The sequence below is a fragment of the Lepisma saccharinum genome, chromosome 1 (assembly GCF_977018435.1).
Source record: "Lepisma saccharinum chromosome 1, izLepSacc3.1, whole genome shotgun sequence".
NCBI lineage: Eukaryota > Metazoa > Arthropoda > Insecta > Zygentoma > Lepismatidae > Lepisma > Lepisma saccharinum.
In genome coordinates this window covers 74587612-74600377 of record NC_139229.1, presented here as the reverse complement: position 1 = coordinate 74600377, position 12766 = coordinate 74587612, and the positions used below count along the sequence as shown (strand labels likewise).

Below are 12766 nucleotides of genomic sequence, written 5' to 3'. Positions count from 1 at the left end.
CACAAATTACTCTTAAGCATGGAAACATCATTTGGCAGCAGACTGTTTTCTTCGCACAAGAAAAGGCTAAAAGTTTTTCCGTGTTCGGTTTGAATTATTCGCGTTCCCGCAGCCTTGACAATTAACTTGTCGGGTCTCCTCAACCGGAACGTACGAGTACATGGACTAAACGAGTGCACAAGAGCAAATAGACGCACAGTATTATTTGCAGGGTTTGTATTTTTATAACTCAAGGTGAAGTAAAACATTTAACCTTGTAACAATTCCCCCCCCCCCTCTCCTCCAGATTAGCTGGTTCTGGGTTTGAACTTCGATATCGCACTCCCCGTGGATCCGTGCCTGAGTGCGCCTCCGGTGGGATCGAATGAGTCGAACAGATAATTCGTACACATTCTAATCAAATCCTACTGAACAAGAACTCGAAATGTAAAAATATCGTCGATAAAGGATATTACATCCTGCCCTTGCACCTTTTCTCCAAGCTACGAAGATAAAAAAGACAGAGAAAGTTTAAACTAGAAATGCAGGAAATAATCCTCGTATCAATTTGTCGATAACCCTCGAATAGTTGAGCACAAGAAAGCTATGTCCCAAATATGAATTACGTTAGGGTAAATATTGCACAATATGAAACTTCCTGTTAGCATAAGAAAATGGCAAGAAAGGCCATTACAGAAAAAGTAAAGCAAGCAAAGCTTTTGAAAACCCTTTATTTCTAATAAATATATCTTATTCAAACAGTCAGTTTGCAAAAACCATTCACCCTGAAGCAATTTCTGGTGACTTTCTACCGATCTGCAGACAGGTTCATTGCTCTTTGGCAAGCGCGGTCTTTATCATTACGTTAAAATTGCACATGCTTGTTTATGGGCTGCATTTAACCATGCATATTCATTATTGTACTGCGTAGTGTTGCTATACTGTTATATGCTCCTCTCCTGCTTTTCAATGTTAGTGAGGACGAGGATGGACGGACAGACTAGAGATCATTGATGTGGTGAAAGGGGGTAGGAGGAGTCAGACCCCTCCCTTTGGCCAAGTATTTCTAAAAAAAAAACTCGCCAAAGGCTGGAAAATATGGCAAAATGAGGGGTGACTACTAAAAAAAAGTATACGTAACCGCCACCCCTTCCCTCTTTCGAAAATTCTGGGCACGCCACTGCTAGACATAGTATCGAAGACGGTCTTGTAATGGAGCTTTCAGAGGAAAGTGGCTGAATTCAACACTGAGCTTACGTATGGTTAAGATTGCTAATTTTTTTATGAAAAACTGTCCTGGCAAGGAAATTATTGCATTTTTTTTAAAAAAAAATGTATATTTATTGAATAACAAAAAAATGATATTAGGTCCAGTTACAAAAGAAATGCTAAACCAGTATATTCTGATTATTTCATTTTAGTTGGTAAGTCTTTCTGGGGGTTGGGGGTTCTAGACACCCTCTAAATACGTCACAACTGCTCATTTCAAAACGTAGCTATACTTTGTCCGAGCTATCTGTGGAGCAGGCGAACGAGAACAAGTCTCTGCGCAAGTAGTGACGCGAGACAGCTCCACCAATGAGCAGTGAGTGAAACTGAATTCGTAATGGGGGAGGGAGCGACTGAAGTTACCCGCTTTCCCTGCTTCGATTTCCCTCCTCCGCAATCCGCGGCCCTGCTTCACAGTTAGCAGGGACAGGGTATAGGTACAGTTACGTTATACACACACACACACTTGCGCGCACGTATCGAGCCTGTGTTCCGCTATCGTGTATTTTCCTAAAAGATACAACAATGATCGATCGCGTCAAAGAACATTGTTTACAGAACAATCGTGTCGTGACCAACAGACCAGAACCTGAAAATTTCCCGTCGCCTTTCCCTTCCATGCTTTCCGAAAAATAACATTCACGATAAATTCGCTGATGCACGACCTCCCCGTTTACTCCTATTTGAACAGCGGCTCCCGTCTCCTTCCTGTAACATTAACTATGCAACGGCGGGAAAGGACGCTGTGCATTGATATCGACAGGCTCGAACACGCGAGTCGGTGTAACGACCCTCCCTGCGAACAACAAGTGCTGTATTCGTTGGATTACGCCACCAAATGATGTAGCACGTGATGTGTACGGGATCTAAAATGCGTATTATGCAATTCGATAATGTTCTCTGGTTCCGGGGTTCGAGTCGTAGTGTCCATTCATCTCTGTAATCAAATAATTCATTCTCATCGTCGCGATTAGCCAAGAGTTCAGCCGGAGACGGCGCCAATAAAAACGCTGATAATAAATATGAGCAGCATATATTTTTGGAGGGGTCACTCCTAGTATGCACTAAATACATACAATGCAAAAAATCATATTGGGGACCTAAAATATCATTTTATTCATACAGATTTTCCTTGTTCGCTAGGTGTGGGGGTAGGGGGGAGTAAAGGGGTCAAAGGAAGGTGGGATGGTTGTCTGTCGCAGCCATTGGTTGCAGAAAACGATGCGAAATACAAATACGAAAAGAGTTGCTGTTGTCCATGCCAGGGACAATCTTAGCCCGGAAGCTTTCACAGAAACCTTTAGAACAATTGCAAAGGTAACAGACCGACAAATATTTTATTTCTTATGATTCATGAAAAAAATATAACGAGAAAAATATTACCCAGAAAATTTACAAGTCTAGTCTTTCTTCTTGCATAGCAAAATTTCTTCAAATTTCCTCCATAAAAAAAAATAATAATAAAAAAAATGGAAGTAACAAACTGACAATTGGCAACCTATGAATCTGGATTTTCTGAATCAAAGTCAGTGGAGTAGTTAGTACTTGATGAGATATATTTTTTTCACACATAAAGTTTAGAGTTGAGAAACACATGTATTGTATATTCGCAATCTAAGGATGTTCTGTAAAAAATGTATCAGAACATTGATCTTCAATGATATATAATTTTGACCACCAAGGTTGACATTTTTCTGAATTTCCCTTTAAAAGTTATGCACGAGAACAATGTCTATCGGATAAGTATTTTGAGGAGCCGTTCTTAAGAATTTTGTGCATCAAGGTGAGTGTTAAGTATTTTCTTCTGTTGTTGATATTTAGCCAAGAAAGTTTCTTTAAATACGGGGATACATGTTCTTCCCTTTTTAGGTTAAATGTGAAACGTTTTCAACAGTTCTGATTTTTCTTTAAGTCTGCAGTTTATGCTCTGGGAGATATTACTGTATGTTGGAGTGCAATGGTCTACTTATGTGCATAAAACGATCTTTGACATTAGCGTCCAGAGTATGTTTTAAATTATACAAAGAGAGAATACAAATATCCACATGGAGAATGCAATCGTCCCTCACTGGCATCACACTGAGATTGGAGCACTAGAAAACGTGTAATTTTTGGTGGTCGCAATGGTTAAGCGAAATAACGAACACGCTGGGCCGTAACCTCCCCGATGTCATAGTGGTAACGCTAACGTCTCCAAGTAAACGTGAAAAGGCATTGCGTGTGCTGGAATTTGCGAGAAACTTGTCCGCTGTGACACTGAAGCGACGATTTCGACCCGAAGTTCAGAAGGAACCAACCGCCTGTGTACAATAGTATCAAGAAATGGTACGAGAAATTCTGTGTGCGCATCGCTCCTTGGTCGGGACGTCCAGGGCCAAGTGAAGCAACTGTGGATTGTCAGACAAGCCTTTCAGCACAGCAAAGGTGAACACGCAGAGCATTTGTGAGACGTGTACAAAAAACTTTGAGAGTTTGTCGTTCTATCGGCATCAGAATTACCATTGTCAGTTATATCGTTTACCTGTAGTAAATTTCTAAAATTTTTCAGACATTATGAATCACCTCGTACATAGTCCATCTAATAGTGGCCCTATTACTTATACAGCCAATGGCAAATATAATAGTAGGGGATTGTCCATCGCTATTTTCATGATTTTTTTATTCTATATCCTGTGTTGTAAAAAGGAATGGAATTCGAAGCAACTTGTTTACGCTTTTATTTCAATTCATTTTCATCACAGTCTGGCAAAAAAAAATTGAAAATAATGGACAATTCACCTACTACTGTTTCGTTTGCCGTTGAGTGTACAATGTGCCAAATTATAGTGAAAATACCCAGATATACACATAATATACATACCAGCTGCGAATTTCATTCCGATCCAGACGCTCATAGGCATACAACCGTGGTGGATTACGTGCAGATTCGACACATGATTGTTCTTTTTCCTCAAAATGAAGAACATCTGAAAATAAAGAACTATGTAAATAATATTCAGCAACAACCACTGCTGTTCAAACAAATAGAAATATGAAATACCACTATAGCCAGTAGCATACCCAGAATCGTGTACTTTGGAGGGGCTATGTCTTGTACCTGATGCTTCATATGTAAGAAAGGTTGGTTAGAATTTCAAGCACAATTGTGTGTGAATCCTATTGCAGTTGGGAACTTTTCAAGGTATGTGTATATTCCTGTAAATTATATGTAACGTCCCTCAATTTATTCTAAAATTTTAAATTTTCCCTTGTGACTTTGGGTGTCGCAATTTCTCCAGACTTCCTGAATCCTATCGTACGTCACTTGCTACAGTAAGCATCGAACAAAGCACTTATTGTATACAGCACATTGCCATTTCGAAACCGAACATATGGTTATTTATATGGAGCATTGCAGCGTTATGTGTGTAACATTTCACACACAAAACGTAAGGTTCTAGACATGAGATGGGATTAAAATATTCATAGATTTATATAGAAATTTGTGGTGTCTGCTAAGAAATTAATACATTTTTAAACAAAACATGAGTATGATGGCATAGCATCAATGCATGAAAAGCATTAACGAAAACATGATACGTGTGTGACGCTTTAAAAATGTCTGAAGCATATAGGCTACAGATGTTAATAATTTTTGTTGATGAAATACGTATGCATATTACGTATATTATTTCACAAAGATTGAAACTTTATTGCAGTTTTAAAAACATTAATAAAAGTTTCAGATTAATTAATTTTGTTAGTTACAAGAAGTAGGACCACTTTTCGTAGAATGGAATACAGTACTATTTTTAGGCGAAGAGCTTTGAACATGAATCAAGAACAAAAATTGAACAAAATTTGTTACCATTGTACCCAAAATCCAAAGATTACTCAGTATAATTTTGCTGGCTTCTCAATTTGAATTTTTACGTTCCAGCCAAAACTATTATATTACTAACATGGTAGTCAACGCATTTATGCACTATACAAACTTTTTCCACAAACAACGTGTACAAACATGTTTTATTGATTGCCAAAACAAATTATATAGACAGTGAAAAATCATTGTCAGTGCATGCGTCATTCAACAAGCTACCTTATTTTACCACAAATTAAATCTCGAGAACATATTTGAATCTCAGGAACACATATTTTCTAAAGCACTGAAGTGCGTTTACTTCGTTCCAGAATGTCTTTTTATTACAAAATAAAGGTAAAACTTACTGTGTCGAGGAATTCCGTAAATTTGGAGAAATAATACCACCAACACGTTCGCGCCATCTGAAAAAGGAAAACAAAATTAATTAATATATATATATACCCTTGTCACTTGAATGCACATGATTGATCGATAACGGTAAACTGACATAGAATCTTAAGAATTTCGTGCCTTACAACGTAAATTTCAGATTGATTGCTACGCAAGCATGAAGGGAGCTTTCAGACCGAAGCGACAGGCCACACGTGTCACTTGAGAAACCAACCATGAGAAGTAAATGCAACCTTTGGCATCGAAGTGACACGGAAATCTGCGCGTATCGCCATGGTTTGTTGGTTGCGCGTGCGCAGTGAATGATTTCTTCACAGAGTAGAGGGGCCCGTGCCGCTTGTCACTTCGGTCTGAAAGCATTCCTAAGATTGCTGTAAAAATTAAGTACAACTACTAGTAAAAGATAATTGGGCTACTGGGCATAAAAATCCAATTACTTATCAAAGGCTCCCATGTACCTGTATGTATATCAGTGTTGGGAAATAACTAGTTACAAGTAACTAAGTTACAAGTAACAGTTACTTTTTTTAGAAAATGTAACTGTAACTAGTTACTTCTAAAAGTGAGTAACTGTGACTGAGTTACTGTTTTACGATAGAAGTAACGTTTTAACAGTTACTTTTACAGTTACTTTGCGACACTTAAATTGCTATGTAGCTAAGTGTCATAAATTATTGGCGATTTAGGACTCAAAGTGAGCTGGAATTTAATTTCTGCTGTGATATAAAAGCCTATCTTTGATACATTAATTCTTGCAAACAATAGATGAAGAGGAAAAGAGAAAGTAGTTGTAGTAAATTTGTCTCCTGGCGGTGGTCAGTCGGTATAGGCTCCAGCCAGGTGCCAGAAATTTCAGGGTTTATCGTATGTTTCATCTTTCGTTTGGTAGACCTGAAATCCACAGCGATATACACACCACGGAAGAGGCGTGGATTTCCAAGAAGCGGGAAGATAAGCTTCTAGAGAAGAATTCCTTCCGATTGCTGACAGTTTGCCATTGTCAGTTGTGTGCTGTGAAGTGTGTCTTGTTTCTGTAGTTTGTTCCTCAGTAACCTTATAACTTCCCCCTTCTGTAAGTTTCTTCCTTTGCTATAATATCGGATTAAGCTGAAAAGGGACGTACTGCAATATTTCAGTGTTTTCATGAAATAATTCAACAATACTGGTAGTATGAACGAAACTGAAGAAGACGAGAGATAGCAATTGCGTATATGAATGGAAAACAATCCAATTTTTTCCACGTGATTTCATTCAACTCAGTTCCTGATAATTTAAAAATTAAAGTGAAAACATTTCCAGTTAAAATTCACATATTTACGATTCAGAATTTCTGGACATTTTGAAAAAAAGTAATATATATTGGTAAGTGCTATTCGTTTAAGATTTAAATGAGTACCCGTTTTCTATAAATAACAGATACGTCAAATCTCACGATTATTATTGATACAACAGTGAATTACAACACTCAAGTGGCAACCTAATGAATCAGGAAGATTCATTAATCATTCTTGCTTGTTTATGTAATCCTCTCAGAGAAAACTGAAGGAGTAAGTTTAAAATGCCATTTTCACCTTCATTGATAACACACAATTATAGGCTACTACATATTTTTTAATCATTTTCTGGTTCATAAACGCTTGAAATAATACAACAAATTTATTTCTCTCTGACACGCCCTTTATGCGAAACAGACCTCCCTTCTTAGAATATATTCTACGTGAGTGATATCTCTCTCTCTCTCTCTTTCTATACAGTTTGTATAATCTCCCTTCCCCCGAACTCCAATGGACATTCCTTAAGAACAACAATGATAATAAATACAAATGTTTAAGTCGCAGTAGCTCAGGTCAATCTCCGTGGCGTAGTGGTTAGCACAACACACTATATGTCAGGAGTCCCGGATTCTAGTTCGTTTCGGACATGGATGTTTGTGTTTGTTCCAATGAGAATACAGAAAACAGAAAAATGACATACGTATAAATTGAGAAGATGTGAAAAATGGGGATAATACCGCATAGGGTATTCCTTAAAAGTCGTTTGGGTGCCTGACTACCATGCGAGACACCCCGGATTCGATCCTTGGTGGGGGAGAATAGAGATTTTTTCCACCTGTTGAAGCGGCTCCACCGCCCACCCAGCGTCGTATAAAGTGGGTATCTGGAGGAAATCCTGTAGGGGGGTGTAAAGGATGTCAGGGACGTGGTGCTGATCACATCAGCCCGACCTTCGACCATGATCAAAAAAGTGTGGGGGCTCTAACTCCACACCCCCTATACGCCATCATGGCGCTGTGCAAAGCACAGGAGAGCACTTTATTTTATAATAAATATAAATATACGAAGACTTACATTAAGTATCAGTAACATAAGTAAAAGACATGTTAGTCTTCACAAAATATGTTATTATCTTATTACAATTAATGATCGATTTGCGTAATTTGATTGCAAGAAAACTTTCAGCAGAAAGTAACTGTAAAAGTAACTTACAGTTACTTTTGAAGTACAGGTAACTGTAACTGAGTTACTTTTTAAAACGAGTAACTGTAACTGTTACTTTTTTTAAGCAAGTAACTGTTACTAGTTACTTTTTTAAAAGTAACTTTCCGAACACTTATGCATATTAGTGTTCTGGAGGAAAAGGATTTCGCTCGAGCGCCAAATATACTAATGTCCAAAATGAAAGCAACAAACGGAAATTCTTTCCCGTGTGTCCATTTGACCACATAATACGATCAGGTGATAGTAATATTTATGATGTCATAGACAACTGGTTTAAGATAGAAAATAAACTAACCTTAATGTGCCAGGATTCAGGGGTGCCCATGCCCCCCCCCCAAAACGTCATGCGTTTCCCCCAAATCATATCATTCGCGCCCTTAAACCATAGTATCGTAATCCCCACAAAATATTTAATTACGACAGCGTGTCTACCGAAAGTAACTTTTTTCTTAGCTTTACTGAACATTATATTTGATCTGTCCCTCCTCCCTAAACAGGGGTGCCATGCCTCAAGACCACCCCTAAAATCGTTCATCATAATCGAGAATATCGTATGGATCCCACTTTAAACTCTAGGTTCAGTCCCGATTAGCCTTAGAGTGCATAAAGTGGACTTAAAACACAAAATCAATCAATCGAGAATATCACTTGTCTTGTAATGCAGCTTTAGTATAAAAACTTCATATTCATCTCATTAAAGCGCCAAACACACATTGCAGCAACAAGTTAGTGCGAGCGAAGCGAGGAAGAAAATTTTTACATCCATTTCTTTGCAGGCTTTGAAGAATATTAATTTAATGGGGTGTCAATACTCAATCAATATAGGATCCCGAGATATTTAGTCCTTTCCTTTTCCAGCTTTTCCTTTGGCACATTCGGGGTCGAAAACGTGTTGATGCCTTATCGCTAAATACAGCCTCCAAAATTTAATGTCCGAACTCACTCTCCACTACAGAAATCCTTTGACAGTCTAAGATTTAACACTTTGTCAAGAGCTTTCTATCTCCCACTTTAGATTTCATACTCAATCCTACCACCAAAATTTCCATGCGAATTTTAGACTTACTGTTAATAATGAAGAGTAGATATTGCCTCTTCCAAAAAATTAATCCACATCAGAATTTCCGCAAATTAATCCACATCAGAATTTCCGCAACAGTTAAAGACAATAGTAATGCTCAATCCCCCTCTAACTAAAGTACTCGCCATAATCTAAGACCTACACTTGTATACTGTCCTGCCCCCAAAGTTTAATTTAGAATCCCTCTCAGAACGCACGTGTCAATTAAGGCCTAATATATAGGAGTTCGATACCCCCCCTCCTTCGATAATGTCCTAAACACTTTCATTTCTTCATCTAATGGATTAAATATGGTGCATTTAAGGTAAAAGTTTTACATATATTTTGGAAAAATATAAATGTTGAATTTTATATTATTTGAAGGGAAAAAATCCCCCCAAAAAATCTCGATGGTGCAACCTGCACCATAAAACCCCCCTGTAGGCACCTCTGCCAGGATTTATCAACAAAACAATCACGATAGCAACAGGTTAAACTTGGCAAATTTATCAACAAAAAAATCACACGAGGAAGGGATGTCTGTTTGTTGCTTTAATTTTGGACACTATTGTAGTTCGCACGGATGAAGCATACGGGATTGAGAGCTGCTTCGCTCGAACAGTCAAAACGAGCGATATACACTGGGACGCCCAGTTGTACTGTATGCGTAACCGTAATTTGTGTGTGATAGTGGGCCCTCAAATATGGACAGATATCTTATACAGGGCTAGTCAAAAGTATCGGGACAGGCCAGTAATAACGAGACGCGTCGACGGAGGAAAATCACATGTTGCAAGTGGGTATTGGTGTGGAAACTGCATTGAATGGGGGTATGACCATCATGGCAGCCATCTTGGATTCCGCCATATTGGATATCACGCAATATTTTCAAATGGAAAGGAGTATGTATGACACATTAATTTAGGCTAGAATCGTCCCACAAACTACAATCCGAACTCATTTTGGACCTAACGCCATTCGTGGAAGAGATAGGGTGTGCTATGTTTGACTGCAAAAGATGAGATTTGTCTGAAAGAATTGTTTACTGTATTCCTGTGGGTAACTGTACACTGCAAATTACAGAGAGCATGAACAAGAAAACATGACATTGACTTACGGAATGCCTCAAACAAGTGCTGAAACTGCTTGCCGTCGACTGTCTGACAATATGCCAACCGATCGTAAGAACTGCAAAGTGCAAGTTGTAGCATATCCCGAGAAGTCCTCTTGTTTCGTCCACAGTGCGATTCCGTAGATCATTCAGGGTGTGTGGTTTGGTGCGATTCACTTTGTTCTTCATGTGACCCCATAAAGTAATCCAGGGGTGATGGATCGGAATATAAGTTTTCCTCAGTTCCCCCAGATGAATGCTGTGATGGTACCTTACTTCGAGGCCGTGACTTCTACTTCCCTTCGTTTCTTCCTTCCTGCCTCTAGTTCTTTTCCCGGGTTGTTTTGATAGTTTGTTGGAAACAACATAATATCGCAAATTACCGAATTAAAGAATGCCAGTCTAAACAATCCTTCCTTACAACAGAATAACATACTCTTTTGTAACTAACAATCCGATTCGACGAATTAAGAGCATCAGGTAGGTATTTGTTTTTCTTTCCCTTCCACGGACAGCAATAACAGTGTTCGTCTGGATATGGACTCTACCTGTACACATACCTTGTAGATTGTAGTCAACTTCCTCGAAGGTCAGTTGCATTTGTTATCGTCCTTGCGAACGTTCTGCATGTTGCTCATGTTGGGGAGTGTTGTGCAAAAGGAAGGAGATTTGTGTCCGCGTCAGTGATCAAAATGGAGCTCAGTGAACGAGAACGTATTACGTTATTAATGATGCGTGGCTATGGAGATCGCAAGCGATCGTATACAGAGGTGCGATAGTTATTTAATGCTACATTCCCTGAACGTAACCCAATTTTGAAGCCAACCGTCGAATTAACCATTCGCCTTTTTAAGCAAGTGGAAGCGTTAAGACCGTGTGCGATCAGGAAGGCCGAAATCGTGTAGCAACAAAGCAGTTTCTATGGATGTGTTACAATCTTTTGTGGAAAATTCGCATACATCGACAACCAGCGTTGCCAACACGCTGGACATTTCCCAGAGTTCAGTGCAACGAACTTTTGTGGGCAGTAAGTTTAAACCCTACAAAGTGAGTTTAGTGCACGAACTGACGGAAGATGACTCTGATCGCCGTATTGAATTTTGAGAAGTAATGATGCGAAATATCGATAACCATATTGACATTGTATTCTCTGATGAAGCAAAATTTGTTAAACGGGCAGATGAACCGACATAACTGACACTATTGGAGCGATGAAAACCCACATTGGATGATGGAACATCATACCCAGTATCCACAAAAAACTGAATGTTTGAGTAGGAATGATGGGAGGCATCATTCTTGGCCCTTTCTTCATTGACGGCAATCTGACAGGTGAGAAGTATTTGACAATGCGTCGTGAACAGATTGCCCCTGCCATCCAAGTGTCCACACTGAACTTGAATCGTGTTTGGTTCCAACAGGACGGTGCGTCGCCACACTATGGACGGGATGTTCGACAATACTTACATGAAACCTTTCCACAACAATGGATTGGAAGACTAGGTATGATCGAATGGTCTGCAAGATCTCCCGATCTATCACCCCTGGATTACTTTCTATGGGGGCATATGAAGAACAAAGTGAATCGCACCAAACCACACACCCTGAATGATCTACGGAATCGCACTGTGGACGGAACAAGAGGACTTCTCGGGATATGCTACAACTTGCACTTTGCAGTTCTTACGATCGGTTGGCATATTGTCAGACAGTCGACGGCAAGCAGTTTCAGCACTTGTTTGAGGCATTCTGTAAGTCAATGTCATGTTTTCTTGTTCATGCTCTCTAATTTGCAGTGTACAGTTACCCACAGGAATACAGTAAACAATTCTTTCAGACAAATCTCATCTTTTGCAGTCAAACATAGCATACCCTATCTCTTCCACGAATGGCGTTAGGTCCTAAATGAGTTCGGATTGTCGTTTGTGGGACGATTCTAGCCTAAATTAATGTGTCATACATACCCCTTTCCATTTGAAAATATTGCGTGATATCCAATATGGCGGAATCCAAGATGGCTGCCATGATGGCCACACCTCCATTCAATGCAGTTTCCGCACGAATACCCACTTGCAACATGTGATTTTCCTCCGTCGACGCGTCTCGTTATTACTGGCCTGTCCCGATCCTTTTGACTAACCCTGTATACATGTGTCTGCGATTGTTACATGAAAATTATATTGCATACCTTCCTGCGTAGCATGCTCGAGGATGAGAGAGACGAACAAGTACGAGAGAACGAAAGTGGTCCCATGCAGTACTATAAGCCACACATAAGTAATGGATAAAAAAAAAAAGTGTTCCCCTGTGCTTAGCACAACGCCATGAAGGCGTATAGGGGGTGTGGGGGTAACGCCCCATACTTTCTTGATCCGGTCGTGAGTGGAGGTGATGTGATCAGCATCACCCCCCTGACCGCCTTTACCCCACCCCCAGGGTTTCATCCAGGTACCCATATTATTCGACGCTGGGTGGGCGCCGGGGCCGCTTCGAAAAGTAGAAAAGTTCCCGGATTTGAACCGGCCGGGGATCGAACCCGGGACCTTTAGCATGGTAGTCAGACGCGTTACCGACTGAGCCACCGCGGCTTATATAAG

The 12766-nt window shown here is 39.6% G+C and overlaps 1 protein-coding gene across 3 annotated transcripts in view; it reads right to left on the bottom strand.

Annotated features, from left to right (window-relative positions):
* Nucleotides 1-12766, bottom strand: part of LOC145996562 (very long chain fatty acid elongase AAEL008004-like) — a 129444-nt gene that overhangs the window by 12046 nt on the left and 104632 nt on the right. For all 3 annotated transcript variants that reach the window (XM_083133068.1, XM_083133062.1, XM_083133066.1), the window contains exons 5-6: nt 5455-5511; nt 4109-4214 (exon numbers count right to left, since the gene is read on the bottom strand). In XM_083133068.1, coding sequence (XP_082989194.1) covers nt 4109-4214; nt 5455-5511 — 163 coding nt within the window. The remainder of the gene's footprint in view (nt 1-4108; nt 4215-5454; nt 5512-12766) is intronic.